We start from the raw sequence: 18,766 nt of genomic DNA, 5'->3' as shown, positions 1-18,766 counted from the left end.
ACCGCCCGCAACCCACATTCTACCCCCGCGATTCCGGCTCCCGCATCTCCACCAGGAAAACCCGAACCCGATATTTCCTATCACGGTCCCCTTCTCTTCTCGCCTCTTCCCTCTCGACCTCACCGACCGACTCCCCCATCCATCGAAAGCCCTGACCCAATCCCCCACCTCCTCATGCATCGCGCTCCCGCGAACCCCAACCCTAAGCTCTCCAGATTTGCGGCGGCGACCTCCGGCGTCGCGCTTAATGTTCGCGGCTGCGGGATTAGTGAGCCCCTCGTTCCCAGCCTTCAATCGAGACCGACCAACACGAGGAAAGGCCGTCTTCGTCGTAGCAAAGAGATGGAGGCTAGGGGCCCGCTCTGAACGCCTGAATGTCGGGCGTCAGCTCAGAAAGTCTCGTGCCGGCGGATTGGAGCAGAAAACCCCGGCTGAAAGGGCCGAAACGAAAGCAGCCTCGACGTTCGCGCACACTATCGAGAAAATCCTCTGGTAGAATACAATTGAGGACGCAGCTCGGAGCGCTTCATTCCGATTCCATTCTCCTCTCCGATTAACAGAACGTCCGTGGGACTTCTTCGTGTTCTGTCTTGCTTCGTCGGGTTGATTTTCGATAAGCTCTGCCGTACCCAGGAAGCGGAAACGGGCCGCCGGCCCCGACCTCAGCCGGGGACCTGGCCGCGCAGGTGCCCACGAGTTTCTCCTTGTTTTTTGAGAAGGACCTTCAGAGGAAGGAGTCGGTCGAATGGGTTAATATGGTTTTGGGGAAGTTGTGGAAGGTTTATAGAGGGGGGATTGAGAACTGGATCATGGGGTTTCTCCAGCCGGTGATAGATAATCTGAAGAAGCCTGATTATGTTAACAGGGTTGAGATTAAGCAGTTCTCGCTAGGGGAGGAGCCGCTGTCGGTTAGGAACGTCGAGCGGAAGACTTCTCGCAGTGTTAATGATCTGCAGTAAGTTTCTTCTCTCTTGCATATGAAAAATTTCAGCTATGTACCTCGCCGGATAATTTTAAAACCTTAGCCCCCCCCCTTAGCAAAGGTTTAAGAAAGAGGGATCGAGGAAAATGGTTAACCTAATTAGCCTTTTTGTTAGTCTGAACGGTTAAATTGAATAACCCAGTTGGGTAATATCTTTTTTTAAATCCTTCTGATCTTTTGAATGTCTTGGGGCAATGAGGATTGTGACTATATTCTTTGTAAATAGAGGGGTTGTCTTTTTAACCCATCTATGAGGTGGATTAGGAAACCCCTCACTTCTCATTAACGTAAAACGCAAAACAACATAGAGTACAACTCATGTCGCATATTTTATTGTTTTATTTAAATATTCACTTATTTCGTTCATAATTTTGCATTCATTTTATTCTTCAGAAATCAATTTCACAATCACAAGAATAATTATGTCATCAAAAGAAGTAAGCTTTGGCAAACAATTCAGAAGTGAATACTTAAATATTTTAAATTTTAAGAAAATAAAGTAAGTACTCTCAGGTCTCTGTGATATGTTATAGTGAAATAATGTGCATTATACTGAAATAGTGCATAATTTATTGTAAGAACGTAGAGTCATGACGTGACCGAGTTATTTCAAATGGTTATGACATGTTTAAGGCTTATTAGGTTACATAACACAAAATAATGAGTTGCATAACTAGTATTTTTTTTCCAACAATGATCCATCCATAAACATGCTCATGCGCCTACCCAACACCCCATTTCAGCCCAATTTCCTAAAAACAAAATTCTTGAGCATGTGAATTGCCTCGTTGGGTGTGAAGCTTGCGAGTTTGAAGCCCTTAGGTGCGAAGCCTATTTATCCTCTATAAGATAAAAGTAGACTAAAAAATCAGTTGAAGAGTTTTGTGGTGGGAACTAATTGGACAAGTAGATGAGAAATAATATATTTACACATACATGGATTTCTACAAGTACAAAAAAACCGATCTTTTGTCAAGGCTTAATAAGAATCTGGAACAATACCTCCAAAATAATTGATTATATTCACATAGTTTTCTAACCACCATAATCAAAATAAATGGTTGAGTCATCTAATTAAGCACGAAGAGATCGTGATCAATCAATCAAAAAGAGAGTAAACTACTAAACTCTAGAAAAATCTTACTATACAATCATCGCAGACCTTTAAAATAAGAGGCAATTCCCTCCCAAAAGCGTTCTAGCGCTTCAATCATTCCAATGACGGCATCAGTGTGAGATATTCCGCACCTCACACTAACGGATTCCTGAACTATATCTGATGCGCACTACAAACTATGGCTTTAAACAATGGAGACTAGAGAAGATCATGAAGGCTTGTGTAACATGGATCGGATAAGAGTTTTACAGAGCTCCGGATATTTTTTAGGCAATACTTGCTGTGTAACTAGGTTTGTCATTGTGTTGTAGTTGAAAGGAGGAGAAAGAGGGTAAATATTCGGAGTCTATAGAGATATATGATTGGAAAGTAAATTAGGTTTTTTTTCCCGATCTGAGGGTTGTACTGCACCTATTGGTTTTGTTTAGCATATTTTTTTCTTTCTGGAGTGTTACCAATTATCCGAATTAGGTTGTTTGCTTTGATAACGTAGATATCTTGAATCATGAGAGAATCCTCGTTTGAGGGGTCTCTGCTATTAATATTTGTTTGTTGCTGCTGCAATCTACATTTGATATTTGAGACACTGTGGTATTTGGAGCAAAAGCCTCATACTTTTTGTAGATTGCAATTGAGGAAAATTACTCTTCGTGGGCCTTTTTTGTGGGCCCAAATTGATTCATACATGTTTTAGCCCATACCCAAGTTCAAAACTATAATTTTAAATAGTTGGTGTCTAGCTCAAAACGAGCACTTTCCTATTTATAAGAATCAACATAATTAAAGAAACTTCAATATGCGATAGGAATTTTAGTTCTAATTACATATGAATTGAAAAACAATAATGATCTCATGTAAATTATTAGTTCCAATACATATATGTAGCTGTGTCTCTGTACCCTACATTTTAAAAATTCCCTTGGCTGTCTGTTTGGATTTGATCAGAAAGTATGTAGATCTCGGTAATGTCTACTTTTACGACTATCCAAACTTAGGATCTGAAAGGGGAACATGCAGATTATGAAGTCTTCGGTAGCTTTTCAAGGTGTGTTCAGATATGGTGAAGAGCTAACTGAACTTGAAACAATATTGTAAGGCCTTGACGGAGATTCGTCGGAAGTGAGGAATCGTCGACAACTTGGCAAGTTGATGTGATAGCTCATCAAGAACCGATCGGTTTCAGTGGTACTCGATCGGATCTAGATAGGTGTCAAGGGCATCACATTTGAGAGCCACCTCCTTTTAAATTGGAGCCCCTCTCCTGGTCTGCATCACCTATTCTAGCTTAAGAATATTATAGCTTTCACTAATTGAACAAGAGAACCCACCACTAATATACCACACAACATGTACATGGTTAGATGTACATGCTAACCAGGATGGCAGCTAGCACCTGCTATTCAACTTCAAGATATTGTAATAAAACATTTTATTAAGGACTTGTTTGGATTGAGGGGAATAAGGGTGAAGGGAAGTTAGGGGAACCATTCACCTTGTTTGGAAACATTTAGGATCACCCTAGTTCCCCTTGGTTCACCCCCTAATAGTATAACATTTGTTACCCGCAAATTAGGGTGTAACCAAGGGGAAGGGAATTCCCTTCCCTTCCCTTCCATTTTCTCACCTAGTTTCCCTTAACATCCCTTAACCCCATTGAAATCCAAACACACCCTAAGTATAATGGATCCAGTCAAGCCAATAACTCTATGCAGACTGGCCTATCTAAGAGACAGATCAGCAGAGTCTATCTAAGAGACAGATCAGCAGAGTCTAACTGGTTATATGACCTGAGCTCAACCTTTTTACATCTGTTCTGGCCATCTATGATAAAGATTTCCACTCCCTACAAATTTATATATATGGGACTAACATTAGTTCTAACAATTGAGTAATCTGGATCCTTATGGACCCAGATTTGGAGCTTCTCAGTTGCTTCTATGGGTACAAATAAATTTTTGTTGTTATTAGTCGAAATGCACACTATTGGAGGAAAAAAACGAGGTACACGTACATGAAAATTAGGTTGGAGAAAATTGAAGCATAGGCTGTAAACAGCTCTTTTTAAGGGTTGTGCAAAAATTTATACTATGTTGCACGGATACGGGAGCGGACACGGATATGGGTGCGGATACGGGACACATCAAAGCTGTAAAAGTCACGATACAGGGACACGTCAAAGCTATAAAAGTCAGGATACAAAGACACAACTATATGCATACACATTAAAATTAATAATCTATACGAGACCGATATTATTTTTCATTCACATGTTATGAGAACTAAAATTCTTTTATCATTTTTATGTTTCTTTTATTGAGTAGATCATAAAGTGAAAAACTGCTCGTATTTGAAATCAATACCCACACGGCCCTTTAAACTCATAGTTATGAACTAGATATGTGCTAAAACGAACATGTCTCAAGTCAAACAGATTGCATAAATGTAGGAGATGGATATTCAAGAAGTGTCCAAGGAGTGTGCTAAAATTCTTATATCATTTTTATCGTATCGTATCTGAAGGAGTGTCCGACACCGACACCGACACGATAAGTGTAGGAGATGGATATGGGAGTCTAGATGAAGTGTCCGGGTAACTTAGGATTTATGCGATATTTCATTTAATAATTACATAGTTTTAGTACATTTATGATGATCTTGAATCATCAAAATGATTATGAAGCAAGAACGAAGTTTGAATATTATGCGATTGGTTTTTTAAGATCTTTTTAGGAGTTCAAACTTTTAATTTTTAAGAATTATATTATAAAATAATTGTTTTTTTAAGTGTGGGGCAACAGATTTTAGATTATATTCAATGATTATATATGTTAAAATTATTTTCTGTATATCTGATTCATGGCATATATGTTTTGTTATGACAGATACCAAATTGGTGTTCGTTATACTGGTGGTGCTCGCATGTTGTTGTCACTGTCCTTGAAGTTTGGTGTCATTCCTTTAGTCTTACCGGTAGGCATTCGTGATTTTGACATTGATGGGGAACTATGGGTTAAGTTACGGTTAATACCATCTGAGCCTTGGGTAGGGGCTGTGTCATGGGCTTTTGTCTCTCTTCCAAAGGTCAAGTTTGAGCTGTCACCATTTCGCCTTTTCAATCTTATGGGTATGTTCTAATACTGATATGCTACTTTATTTAGTTTCTATTTTTCCATTATATTCGTTTAGTTTATCTTAGTTTCTAGTTAATTTTCATCAGCAACTGTGCTGCAAGGTGTTATCTTCAAGCTGTAAATAGGGAGGAGAACATGCCTAAGGATATAGGGTTTCATATTAAGTGTTTTGAGGACCACATCTGCTTTGAACTCCTAAGTCTAGAATAATTTTTTTCCTTATAAATTATCGAGCATGTCCATAAACTTGAATTATAGTCAAGTATGGGAATTATGTGTTTGTTTAAGGTTGTTGGCAAATGCACTTACAATATCATGTAGATCCAATGCTTGCTGTTGAAACACTCATCCAGTTGATGCAGGAACAACTCCCTTGTTTTTCAGCTATTTTGGTTTTACAACAACTCCCTGACTAAATGTGTATATTGAAATTTAGATGTAGTTAAACAACATAAGCCTCCAACTACCCCTATCCAGACACACTTAAACAATTTTGTATATATGAGAATGTTAATGTTCAACACGATGATCCAACTAGTCCCATCTGAACGCACCTTAAACAATTGTGTATATATGAGAATGTTAATGTCTTAGTGGTTCGTGTCAGCATGCTGATTTGAGCATCTTCTTGTTTTCACAGGATCTCTAGTCAGGAGGGAGATTTTGTATGATATACATTTGCTTGGAATAAATTACACACATTTCTATCTTTTTTTCTTTTGCTGCCAAGTCTGTTAAGCACAGACATACACACATATGCTGAACAATTCCTTTTATATTTATGTGATGTTAATTTCAATTTTTCTTGCATGGGCTTGGGCGTCTCCATCTTCATCAGCAATTCCTGTACTTTCAATGTGAGTGAAATATCTTTATTACTTTGTATTCACTTTATTCATAGATCTTTCACTGTGTTTTCTAAAGCTGCATCTCTGGAAGTTATGTATTGGATTTTTTTGAAGTTATGTATTGGTGCTTATATTTCCTGACACTCAGACAATCAAGAGTTTAATGCACTTAATTAATATATACTAGTTGGATTGCACGTGCAATGCACGTGGTAAATTTTTAATTTATTCTTTTATTATTGATTTATTTCATTAAGATTTATTTAATTTAAACCATGTGTCAAACATATTGATAGAATTTAAAAATTCAAAAGGATTGAATAATGAAATTACATTTATGTATCAAGTGGGTGATAATAGATTCTTTGCATCCTTAACAATAGAAAACAATGAATAATTTTATAAAAGAATTTTATTTGATATACAACATTGAGTTTCAATCAACCAATGCTACTTATATACAGATGACAGCAGACGACCTATTTAATCATAATAATCCAATATAAATGTTACTAAAATAGTAGCATCAATTTTTTGCTTTAGTCCTACTTGTTTCTATCTCCTCAAAACAAATAATAGTCATGCAACAAACAGTAGAGATACTATAAATATCTCTCTTTATCATTGGATATTTTGAGCTTTAATGGTTCTAATTTTTTTTTGAGCGGTAAGCTACTTATGCCTATTAGGAGCGTGAGATTTTCTAATTACATGTCTATGAAATTCATTGAATCAAAGTAAATTGTAAGATGCTAAAAAACTACGAAGATAGTATAGAGCAAGAATTTTTGAGAGAGCAAAGAACCAAAGATTCATACTCTTAAGATAACACTTCTATCATTGATAAAATCAATTGCAGATGAAACTAAAGGAGAAAAACCATGATACTATAACTAAAAAGAATTTCAGATTTGTTTTTATAGATATGTATCAACTTTAATTGATATTTCTCCTGTAGAGTTCACTCTCAAATTGGGCTCCAATAAGTTTCTTATTAGAATGAAATTTAGATGTCGCATAGATCCACTGAACCTGACTTATCATAGGTAAAAAACAATGACATATTGAACTATCGACTCACCAAAGCTTCTTTTGAATCATTTGCTACCCGTGTTTTTTTAGTAAGCTGCCTGCATTTACGACTTGTCCCGATGCATGGCGACGAGAAGAGTATGCTAAGCAACCATTTGTTCTCCCTTCTTTATCATCTAAATTAAAGTTTTCAAGTACGAAGTTTAGTAATTGCTAGTATGGGAAATGTATTTTTGGCAGTAGTTAAAAAAATAAAGATATTATAAACACATTTTATCTATATTAGATCTATGAACAAATGACCATGTTAATGAAACACAATAACTGAGTGGCACAGAATCACTTAGTCTGAAAATAGATAAAACATGTACTGGAGCAAGCATGAAAAAGAAAATTTTTTAATAAAAAAAGTGAAACAGGATGTATTCTACGACATAATTAGATGTAACAAATTTAACAGAAGACTCCTAAATGAACAGTTAGCAAAATCAACTACCAGATTGTCTTTTGACATTACCAAGAGCTGGTGCCTACCCAGGGCTAGGTCCTGCTCCAGAACCCTATATAGAAGATAAAAAATGAGCAAGGTGTTGTTATGATAGAGAAAAAGAAATCAAAACAAATGAAAACCTATCTACAAGAAATTAAGCCTATATATGCAAGACTTACAAGAGGTCGTGGAGGAGTGCTAGCAATTTGTGATTGATGATACTTCAATGTCATTCAACATCTTGCTTGAGAATTACAGATATCTAAACCTGCCATCAGCACAAAATTCCTCGTTAACAGGAACAATATGAGTTACCAAAATACCTTATCCTCGCGAATAAAAATGTTACAGAATATTCTTTTAAGTTATGAAAAATTAGGCTTGTCAAAACGTAGTGAACGACAGTAGTGGTAGTTGGATGCAAATTATGTAGGATATCCATGACATAATGCCTGAAGATAATATATCAATGTCTTTGTTCTTCTAGCAACCAAATGTAGTAAACACAAGCCACCTGAAAATCACTTGATGTTATTAATAAAAGAACTTCTCTACCATTTTCTCCCCATCCAACTTATAGTATCAACCCAGTTTCTAGGTGCATGCTTCTCTTAGACAAATTTTCTAATAACCCTCCACAATTGGGAAGTGAAATCACAAACAAAACATAGATGATATTTATTTCCAGGATGCAAATTGCAGAAAGGAGACAAATTGCAAAATTATTATCTAAAATACCAAATTGTATTAGTTTTTCTCCTGTAAGCTGTAGGTAACTTATTCAAGCAACAACAAGTTAACTATTACATCATGATGATACTAAAAACTTACCTTCACACTTTTAGTCTACTATGAACAAAAAGTTGAAAGGAATTTGAAATGGCAACAAAAAAGGAAGGAGGGAGGGAGGGAGGGAGGGAAGAACAGTCAACCTTCTATTTTAACATTAATCTCTAATTATAATTACAACCAGGCAATTTAATAGGAAAACATGCAGGTATATTAGTATATGTATAAGAGAAGATAAAACGTCACATTTAATCCACCCTATAACCAACAACTCAACTATGTACAATTAAATAATTAAATACATATTTCTTCATGAATCATTCTTCTTAATAAAATAAATATTCCAAATTATCAAACTTGGGATGAGAAATATTAAATACATATTTCTTCATGAATCATTCTTGTAAATAAAATAAATATTGCAAATTATCAAACATGGGATGGAAAATATGAATACTTAGAAGAGTAATAAAGGAAGTTAAAAGTTTTGACACTCATATTCTCTTTTATAAATAGTATAGATATAGATATAAATGATGATAAGTGAGGTTGCCTCTCTTAGGAATTGTCAGTCCATTTCAGGTTTAACTCCTACACACATTGCAGTATTTGAGAGCATGGGTTCTCGAGCTAGTGATGTGCCAAGAGCATAAATAATACATCAGTGGCGAGAAAAGAAAGGTAGTATATATCAAATAATCGTGGCTTAAAAATATATTAAAGGATATAGAAAGATAAAGCACCCCAGAGTGGAATAGCACAGGGACTCAAAAGGAGTAGAAATACAAAAATGAAATATCGTCTTAAATAAATTCAGTGGAATAGCACAGGGACTCAAAAGGAGTAGAAATACAAAAATGAAATATCGTCTTAAATAAATTCAATATAGATTCACTTTTTGCTTATCATCAGAGAACAAAGGTTATGAAAATGCTCAATTATTACCTTTTTCACTAAAATAGTACCCAATAACAAAAAGATCAACTGATTTAATAACAGAAGTTTATGTACCAATCAATATTCGATCATAAGCATAAAACTCTGTTTCATCCAAAAATTCGGCTCAACATTGCTGCTAAACGAACTCCAGCTTCAGCTAAGCTCAAGCTCACCATAGACATTCTACTTTCAAAATACTCATATGTAATAAAAATTTGATTTAATTTACATATAGAAATAGAGAATTATATTATTAGTTAAGATTATTGTTCTGGATTTTTATGCCCCATGTTTATGTTATGTAACATTTTTTTGGTGTTTTTACTCATGCCACTTATTATATGGTTTCCACATAAAAAAAAATGAAAGATGGTTTTCATTGATTTGACCTATTTTAAAAGTGGTTTTCATGGGAAAAACCGTAATACTAAGTCCATATTTTACCACAAAGTGTTTTCCCTTTAAAAGGAAAGTGTCTACAAAGAGCATATCCTTAATAAGTATATACTACCTAAAATACATTTGTACAGTTCTATTTCAATATCATAGAAAACATCTACATGAGAAGAAAGCATTATTAGCACATAAATTTTTTTGAGACTATAAGATTAATGGTAATTGAAAAACACTCAAAGCAATAATTTAGTATATGTTGGAGTTATAATTCTCTACTAATTACTAAAGCGATGAAAACATGTCTTTATTCAAAATATAATCAGAGTCATTAAGAAAAAATTGGATTACACAGCCATTAGCTATCCAATGAATAAAGAAATAATAAATAATCATATAGGAATTCAAGCTAATTTTTTGCATTAATCAAGTTGATTTATCCAGACTTTTAGTGGAGTAGCAAGAGCTATTTGGTTAATTGGATGACCCCTCATATACACCATAAGGGGTCTTAGAAGTGTTCTTTGCCTACCTTCACATACTGAAAGTAGAAAAATCCATATTATACTTTTATATATATATTAGGCAAAACAAGCTACACTAATAAAAAAATAAGATTAAGAATGTACTGGGATAAAACTGGGCATATTTGATGAATCCAATTCTATATCCTAATGATGATCTCAGCGATGGAACTTTTCCGAGGAGTACTCATCTATTTGAGAATTTGTTAATGAGAGTCTTAATGAATCTTGAGCAGCTTGAAAATGACGATCAAAGACAATACCTGAAGTTATCTCTTCTCTGAGAGCAAGCATGCCTGCTTCAGTACATAAACCTTCTCGATCTGCACCTGTGAAGAGTTCGATGCACTTTGCTACTTGCATAAGCTTCACATCTTCCTCCAAACTCATTTTCTTTATGTGGATAGAATTTCACAACGTTCTTCTTTGTCCGGTGGTGGCAGCGTACAAAGAATTTCACAACGTTCTTCTTTGTCCGGTGGTGGCAGCGTACAACACCTAAGACATAATGAAAATGTATATCATCATAGGTTATTTGTTGAAAATACAAATTATTTGTACAGTCTAGACATCAACAATTTTATAGATTAAGCTTGCTAATGTTTCAATTGATTTAATTGTAGTTAGATCCCTTGTACTATTGCCTAATCACAAATAAATCTCCTATAGTAAATTTTTGGCTCTGTTACGATCTAAATATCTATTTGTCCAAAGAAAAATAAAAAATAAAAAATGCTTGTTTTTTAAGGTAAAAGAGTCAAAATAGTTTTAGTTAGGAGGTCTACCTGCAGAAAGAAAAATTCTAAGGACATTCGCCTTTATGGATTTGTCTTCGGACACTCACCCTAAAAGTAAAAGGGTGGGTGTGGTTTAGTTTTCTGATAGGCTTAAATTAGGGTTAGGTTGGGTTTTACCATACATGGCGACCTAATGATGCAAGTGATAGCAACACTCACATTGCGCGAGTATCGTTAGAATTCCTACTACAACAATAGTCTACAAGGGGTCCATCCAAAATTTACTGATAATATATGGTGTATATCTGGAAGTAACCCTATCAAATTTGGAAAGAAATCATTGATCTTAGGAAATTAAATGGATGAAGTGCACACTTTATTGTGTTGTAAATAGGGGGCATATTCATAAAGAACTATGAGAGAGAGAGAGAGAGGAGGTAATGAGAGAAATTAGAGGAAATCAAAGGGAGACTCACTTGCTATTCTTTTTTAATATCTCTCATTACCTAATGAGTGCCCGTAGGCATTCGTTAAAAAAATTGATCCTGCTTTGATGAAAGCAAATAAACCAAGAACATTCTGAAACTTTTGAACTAAAAGGCTAAATTGCATAAGTCATACTTTTAGTTAACATTAACTATTAGCATGTGACCATGTAAGATGAATACATACCAATTCAAAGTGTCTAGGATGCTTGAATGCCTATGGATGATGTGCAACAACCAATATAATAATTCCCTACATATCAACGGGGTCTTTAGAACAGAATTGGTCAAAGACAGTTCATAATTAACAATTTTCTTGCTTCCTAATTAAAAAAATAAATGAGATGAGGTTTATTGTTGCCTGCTCTAGGCCATCCATTTCAGCCAGCAGCGTTAACGATAGTCTCTCCCAAACATAAGTAATGCCACTTGAATCCCTACCATGACCCTATTTATAGGAAATATCAATAATGTTCAATAAATGTACAAATATGTCCTAGTCAATTAATGTACTATCACATTACCAAGAAACTTAACAGGAAAAAAAATCCACCTTGAAAGCCAAATAATACACTTGAAAACCAACAATAGTACATTTATACTCGACGAAAAACATAGATCCCTAAACATTTCTCACCTTGGTGTTCATATAATAAACTTGAAACCAATAATAATACATTTATACTCCATGAAAAAAAATCTTCAATTTATACTCCATGAAAAAAAATCTTCATTTCACCTAAAAAGTGAAGAAAGAAAATACATTAGGCAAAAAATCAAAACCTCACTCCACTGTAGGCACTACAAATCAACTGAATCATGATCATTAGGCAAAAAATCAAAACCTCACTCCACTGTAGGCACTACAAATCAACTGAATCATGATAAGATGATAGCTTTTTCAATGTAATCTTGTGTTATACTTCGTCTAGAGGTGTTATTTCCACCCGTGTAAGGCAACTTCAACATAGGTTCAACACTTGCTACTATCAAGAAATGATTCACAGTCAACAATGAAACTGTAGCAAAAAGAATTTCAGCAAGAAGAGGAACGGAAATGGAAGGAGCGAAAAAGAGCTCACCTTTTGAATGCTCTTTGAGAGAGAAAAGTCGGAAGCATGCATCAAACAATAGAGAATCTCAATTAAGTAAATATGTTGGATTCACATTAAAATTTCAATCATCATACAAATCAAATTGTGAGTAATTGAAACTTAAAATGTTTAAGAAAACTAAATTATTACAATCGATCGAATCAAAACATATCTAAAGAACAACAAAAAATTTAAGATCAAATGAAATAGGAGGTGGTTAATTACCTTATCACAGCTTTCAAATAGGGTTGATGCCGGGGCGCTTCTTCTCAAGAAATATGATTGTCTACAATGGCTTCGGACATAGTTTTATTATAGAAAAAGGAAGTGAGAGTTATGTTAATATTTTGAACAGAAGTTGTAAGGTTGGAAATGATTTTCATTTGGAAGAGGAATTGAAGCGGCGGAATAAAAAAAAAGAAGAAGAAAGAATGGAAAGCTCGTTGCGGAAAAAGAATTTGAAGCGGTGACAAAAAATGAGAGGGGGAGCTAGGTGCAGTGAAAGAACTGATTGTTAGCTATTATGAACAGTCAACCTTCTATTTTAACATTAATCTCTAATTATGATTACAACCGGGCAATTTAATAAGAAAATATGGTACATTAGTATATATAAGAGAAGATAAATGGTCACATTTAATCCACCCTATAACCAACAATTGTGTACAATTAATTTAATAATTAAATACTATTTATTCATGAATCATTCTTCTTAATAAAATTAAATAAAGAAAGGATAACTTTGTTAAATTAATGAAAGATGAAGGATATTTTGGGGTAGAGAAAGTTTTTCTAGTACTCTCTCTTTTAAAGTGAGAATGATTATAGTCTGTTACGCTGGAAGTGCCTTGAAACATATCACTCGTCTATTGTCTCAAATAGTATTATGTGTGTCCATGTCATTTGTGACCTTGATATTCATGCTGTTATATTTTATGCAAATTCAACAGTACAAAATGTTCAACATTCGATTACTTGATAATTGCGGTATGTAGATCTTTTGTCCTCATTTGAGCTTCTCATGATTCAAGAATTTATGTCGGGAACTTGAATGTTATAGCAATTTTGAAGATGCTACTGCCAAATGGTGGAGCAAACAGTATAGATTGCACAATTCAAAGATAACATTCTTGGATTAAAGGTACCAAAGGGCAAGGATACATAGACATCAAAGTATGTAAAAGGAAGCAAAATTTGTTTGTTTTTGGATTCTATAGTATGCACTATATCTTGGTTGTGATGGATAAAAGGCTATGCAGATGAGGGTCAAAACTTGCTCGCTGTAATACATGTTAACTTTCTTTCTATTTTAAAAGTATTTAATCATGTAAATGAGTTGAATAAGAATATAAGAAATAATTACAACAATGACAACAGAGCCTTTTTCCCAAAATTTTGGGGTTGGCTTCGTGAACCGGTTCTTCTGTTTCTAGAGTCATCTCCTCCGCTAAGTAAACTATTATCATATCTCAATTTATATCTTCCAACCATTTTAGGCATCTCTCTGTGGTCTTCAGCCCCATTAATATAATATTTTGACTTCCCCTAATCAGTGCATTAAGAGCGCTCTGTTGTACATGACCAAATCATAAGTCTGTTGTTCAATCAATTGAGCTATTATTCTAGTTTTATAAAGATTGTAAATATAACTTGAAAAAGAAAGGCAGTAAAAGCTTACAAGACACACATTGAAAATAAAATAAATATTTGAGTATCAAAATGCATCTGACTACCATCAAAAGAGTGTTCACTGGTAAGCACTAAGACAGGTGCTAAGTAGTACCCATGAAATATTCTTCTGGGTATGCGTTGTACAAAGATGATTCTTCATTATAGAAGTATCAATTAGGTGTTTTCACTTTGTGAACGTGGTTATAATTTTTCTTAGCTTTTGATTTTTCTTCTGATGTATAATCTATAATCATCACCAGCAGCAGCTAAATAGTTGTTTTCCTTTTGACTAGGTTCTTAACAAAGCTCCTTACTGAAGATCTACCTAGACTTTTTGTGCGCCCGAAAAAAATTGTCCTTGATTTTCAGAAAGGTAAAGCACTTGGTCCTGTTTCAAATGATGGTAAAGCCGAAACAAACAATGAGGGGAATAAAGATTTTGTTGGCGAGTTGTCAGTGACTCTGGTTGATGCTCGGAAACTTGGTTACGTTATATTTGGTACCAATCTACTTTTACTTATTTACTCCATTATCTTTTTCATCTTTGCTACTTGATTCTTTAGAAGGAGCAGACAGAGAAGAGAACAATAGTATCCCTCTCTTTATAGAGCTACTTGTGTTTTTAATACTTTTTATGACATTTGATTTGGTCTATTTTAACTTAATAGCTTTTGCAATATGCACTGTTGAGTGTGCTTCTATTAGTGCTATTCTTGTTAAAGGGTCATTCTTCTATATATAAGTTATTTGAAGTGCTGGGTAGCAAAGTGTGCTGTGTAGTGTTATATATGATTGAGATGATACTAAAATTTAAAACATTCAAATCTGTTAATCTGGTTTATTATATAATAAATGGTTTGGGATTATGTGTCTTGGCAGGGAAGACAGATCCATTTGTTGTTCTTAGTCTGGGTGATCAAGCAATTCGAAGTAAAAAGAATAGCCAGACGACAGTCTTTGGGCCACCCGGGGAGCCAATATGGAACCAGGTAACATATTATTGGTCCTAGTAATGGTATGCTCTGGTCAGTTACTATGGTTCATGAAAATTTCTAAACATTAACCTTGCATTACTTTGGTCAAATGCTTTCATATTTATTCCGGTTGGATAGTGATGGATATTTTGTTTTTTGAACAGGATTTCGATTTACTTGTTGCAAACCCTAGAAAGCAAAAATTATCTATTCAAGTAAAGGATTCTTTTGGCTTTGCTGATTTCACTATTGGCTCAGGAGAGGTAAAAGTTTTTCAACTATACTATATTGGTAGGTGCAATAAGGAACCTGTAAGTCAATATGATTATCAAGATTAGATACATCTCCTTCTATCTGAGCAAACAAATATAATGGGGAAGATTTTGAAGCATGTCAACCTTACCCGCAACATACATGAGAGGCCACAGGAAGTGCTTATCTCAAGCTGTAGCAATTCTTCTTTTTAAGTAGGATGTCATAGGTTTGAATTTCCCCTGGTGCAATAAATAAAGGCACATATTTGCAGGTTCATCGCTAGCAACTAATGTTTAGAGTGCATGAAAGTGTTGCAGTGGTTTGTGGAGGTTGAATCACAATATATGTGCACAATAGGAGGATATAAAAAATCACCCATATAGAGAGAGATCAGAAAGAAACTCTAAATTCCTTGATACCTAAGTAAGAGACATTTCGTAATCAGTTTAAAGAAAACATCTAGTTCAGTATATCTAGTATAATGGGAACTACCTCACAAATCATAATGTTCCCTTGTATCCTAGCATCACATAGTTAAAAGGGGGGAACATCAGCAATTACAGAAACCTAAAAACAATGATCATATTGTGTTTCTGGATATTATTTTGCAAGAACCATTCTTTAGTGGGAGTTAGTGAGAAAAGAGGGTCAAATGGATTCAGGTTATTTCTTGTTTTGTTTTTCATCTGTGTATTCTTTTATCACTTCTTTTCCTATCCTCTGCTCTACATTTATTAATTTTTCTTCTTGCTGCCATTTTAGATTGAACTTGGTTCCCTTCAAGATACGGTGCCAACAGATAAAATTGTAGTTTTGCAAGGTGGTTGGAACTTTTTCAAGCGGCAGGCATCAGGAGAAATATTACTCCGTCTTACATATAAGGCCTATGTTGAAGATGAAGAAGATGTAGCAGATATGAAACATGTGGATAATGATTTATCTGATGACGAGATATCTGATTATGAGCAAGCAGAAAATGCATCTGGAGAAAGCAAATTTGAAAGAGAGAGAGAATCATTTATAGATGTCCTAGCAGCTTTGCTTGTAAGTGAGGAATTTCAAGGTATAGTGGCATCAGAAATGGGATTCTCTAGAGCTTCAGAGGAGTTCAACTATCCAGAACCACCAGTATCAAGAACACGTGGTCGCGGTGCTGAGAACTCTCTTCTCGAGTCTGATACCAATTCTGGAGGTCCAAAAGGTATTACCTGTATGAGGTTTCATTTATGAAATTTAAGCATATTGGATAGGATTGTTGCAGATACATCCCCTGTACTATAGGATGTAACCACTTATGCCCCCCCAAACTTTTTTATGAGCACTTCAACTCCCTAGAACTCAAACAGTATGTTTTTTGTTTGCCCTCAGTTTAGAGGGCAAGTTATTGCCTTTTCCCCAGTTAACTTGAAGTCAAATGGTAACTCAGCGCGTGATTACTCCATGACATCTCAACCTATGAACAAATACGTTTTGGAGTTCAGGCAAATGGGGATGTATGCTAATAAAATTTAGGGGAATGACTATACCCTTATAGTACAGGGTGTGTCTCTGCAATTAACTCTATTAGATAGCAATCGGGTCAAACTTCAGATGACAGTTTTATTCATGCTATTCAACTTCTCTCCTGTCTGTAGATTCAACATTAATCTGGCTTGCGGTGGTAACAAGCATAATGATCCTGATATCTGTGAACATGGCCGGTTCAAGTTTCTTCAATCCATGATGTGATCAGCAAAGCCTGCAAAAGGAGCCAACATGTGTTGTTTTGCTCTAATAAAGTGAGTTTCAACAATATTACTTGAATCCAAGCAAAATACGTCAGTGGCCTCTTTTATATTTGCTGGTTGATTTGCAAAAAATCAGTTTGCATTACCGATTTAACTGGATTTTATTTCTGGTTGAAATATTTAGACAACGTGCTTAAATGTTTGCTCCCCCCCCCCCCCACACCCAACACCCACCTATTTACTAAGGTATAATCTTATTTTGTACGTGAATTTACAAAATATGTGCAAGAGCAACCAGATTTTGTAACTATAAACATATTGTAGAAATTCCTCAAATAAATGAATTCTTCAGTTAAACTGTTATGTTATTCAGGTTTGCTGACATCAACTGTCAAAAACAATTTCTCTGCTCCTTTTTTTTGAGGTTTCACCTGTGCACATAGCTTCAAAATGTTGATGATATCCAGACATAAAAATAATTTTACAAAGAGAAGTTGAGGGCGTGTTTCCATGGAAATTCTCAGGATTTCATTAAATAAGTAGGTCCAACACGACCAAATTCCTCACACAGAGGTTTTATGTGTTTCGATGAAAAATTAACTGAGGGAAGTAGATGGAGTTTATAGCTGTGTCAGCAAATTTGTGTCAGAAATCCTCACTCTCTTGAGGATTTTGGAGATGAGAACACCTTATATTCAACTTTCCATTAATAAATAAAAGAAAGAAAAGAAAAGAAGAAAGAAAGAAAAGAAATGGTAAGATTAGGATTTTTGAAGAGCTCTGATTTTTGTCACAATTACAAAATCTGATTTTCTCGGGCAAACTGTGCCCCTTAAACACCGTGAGTTATGTGCCCAAGTTGGCAGGAAACATATTATGTATGGATGCCATCATATTTATCCGTTAATTTTTCTCCCATTGATACGAAGGCTAGTTTCTGAAGGCTGTCCAAAAGCTTTATTGGACATTTGCAACCTTTTGTATATTGTACTTATGATTATTTTCCTGAGCAGTTCTAGTTGTAATTTTACTCATACAATTTCCTATTTTGCAGGTTCCCAAGTAATACGTTGCGTTTCAAGATGAAGAGCACCCACCATGTATTTTACGAGATTCATCAGTTGCTAGAAGAGGAAGTGCTGATTGCGGCATTTTTGTTCTTTCCCCTAACGTTTAATTGTTAATATTCCCTTGTATGTATTACTTCTTGTCCATGTCATTTCCCACCCATAATTTTGTTGTTTCTTGAGTTCATTGATGCTTTGTTGAAGTGCATTTCTCAAGTTCATTAGTAAATCTTATGTGTAGAAGTAATGTTTCACAAAGGCAGAGAACTGCAGAGATTTAGCCCTTATTTCATCTATTCTCTGCTTTTTTGTAACTGAAGAGAACACAAGGACAGGATATCTTTGCATTAATGTAACAATATTTGTGCAGCAAACATATTCCTACAAAATAAAATGAATAAAATAGTCATAAAAAGAATTCTTTCAAGCCATAAAAAAAAAAAAGAAATATGGGAGCAAAGAAAGCAAAAATGAAGAGTTCGCTTCTTCATAATGGGAGGGATGGGATCAA

At 34.9% G+C, this 18,766-nt stretch overlaps 1 protein-coding gene and 1 long non-coding RNA gene across 2 annotated transcripts; one reads left to right on the top strand and one right to left on the bottom strand.

The window, feature by feature from the left end:
* LOC109820565 (synaptotagmin-2-like) lies at nt 636-18,614 on the top strand. Its single transcript, XM_020386725.1, has 9 exons — nt 636-955; nt 4,982-5,223; nt 6,069-6,087; nt 14,526-14,731; nt 15,112-15,221; nt 15,371-15,469; nt 16,224-16,662; nt 17,096-17,239; nt 18,243-18,614. Exons 1-8 carry the CDS (start codon nt 756-758, stop codon nt 17,182-17,184), a joined length of 1,404 nt encoding a protein of 467 aa, XP_020242314.1. The 5' UTR covers nt 636-755; the 3' UTR covers nt 17,185-17,239; nt 18,243-18,614.
* Nucleotides 7,503-10,664, bottom strand: LOC109820576. Its single transcript, XR_002241900.1, has 3 exons — nt 10,509-10,664; nt 7,780-7,868; nt 7,503-7,670 (listed from the first exon to the last, which is right to left on the bottom strand). It is a non-coding gene; the product is annotated as an uncharacterized LOC109820576 (long non-coding RNA).

The sequence above is a fragment of the Asparagus officinalis genome, chromosome 1, assembly GCF_001876935.1.
Source record: "Asparagus officinalis chromosome 1, Aspof.V1, whole genome shotgun sequence".
NCBI classification, from domain to species: Eukaryota; Viridiplantae; Streptophyta; class Magnoliopsida; order Asparagales; family Asparagaceae; genus Asparagus; species Asparagus officinalis.
Note: the sequence above shows the minus strand (reverse complement) of the source record. Positions and strands in the feature narration are given on the sequence as shown.

Bases quoted from the DNA above. Each gene is read 5' to 3' on its own strand.
- LOC109820565 (XM_020386725.1), top strand. From the start codon at position 756: ATGGTTTTGGGGAAGTTGTGGAAGGTTTATAGAGGGGGGATTGAGAAC. The intron at 14,732-15,111 runs GTACCAATCTAC...GTGTCTTGGCAG, and splicing joins ACTTGGTTACGTTATATTTG to GGAAGACAGATCCATTTGTT. The intron at 15,470-16,223 runs GTAAAAGTTTTT...CTGCCATTTTAG, and splicing joins TCACTATTGGCTCAGGAGAG to ATTGAACTTGGTTCCCTTCA.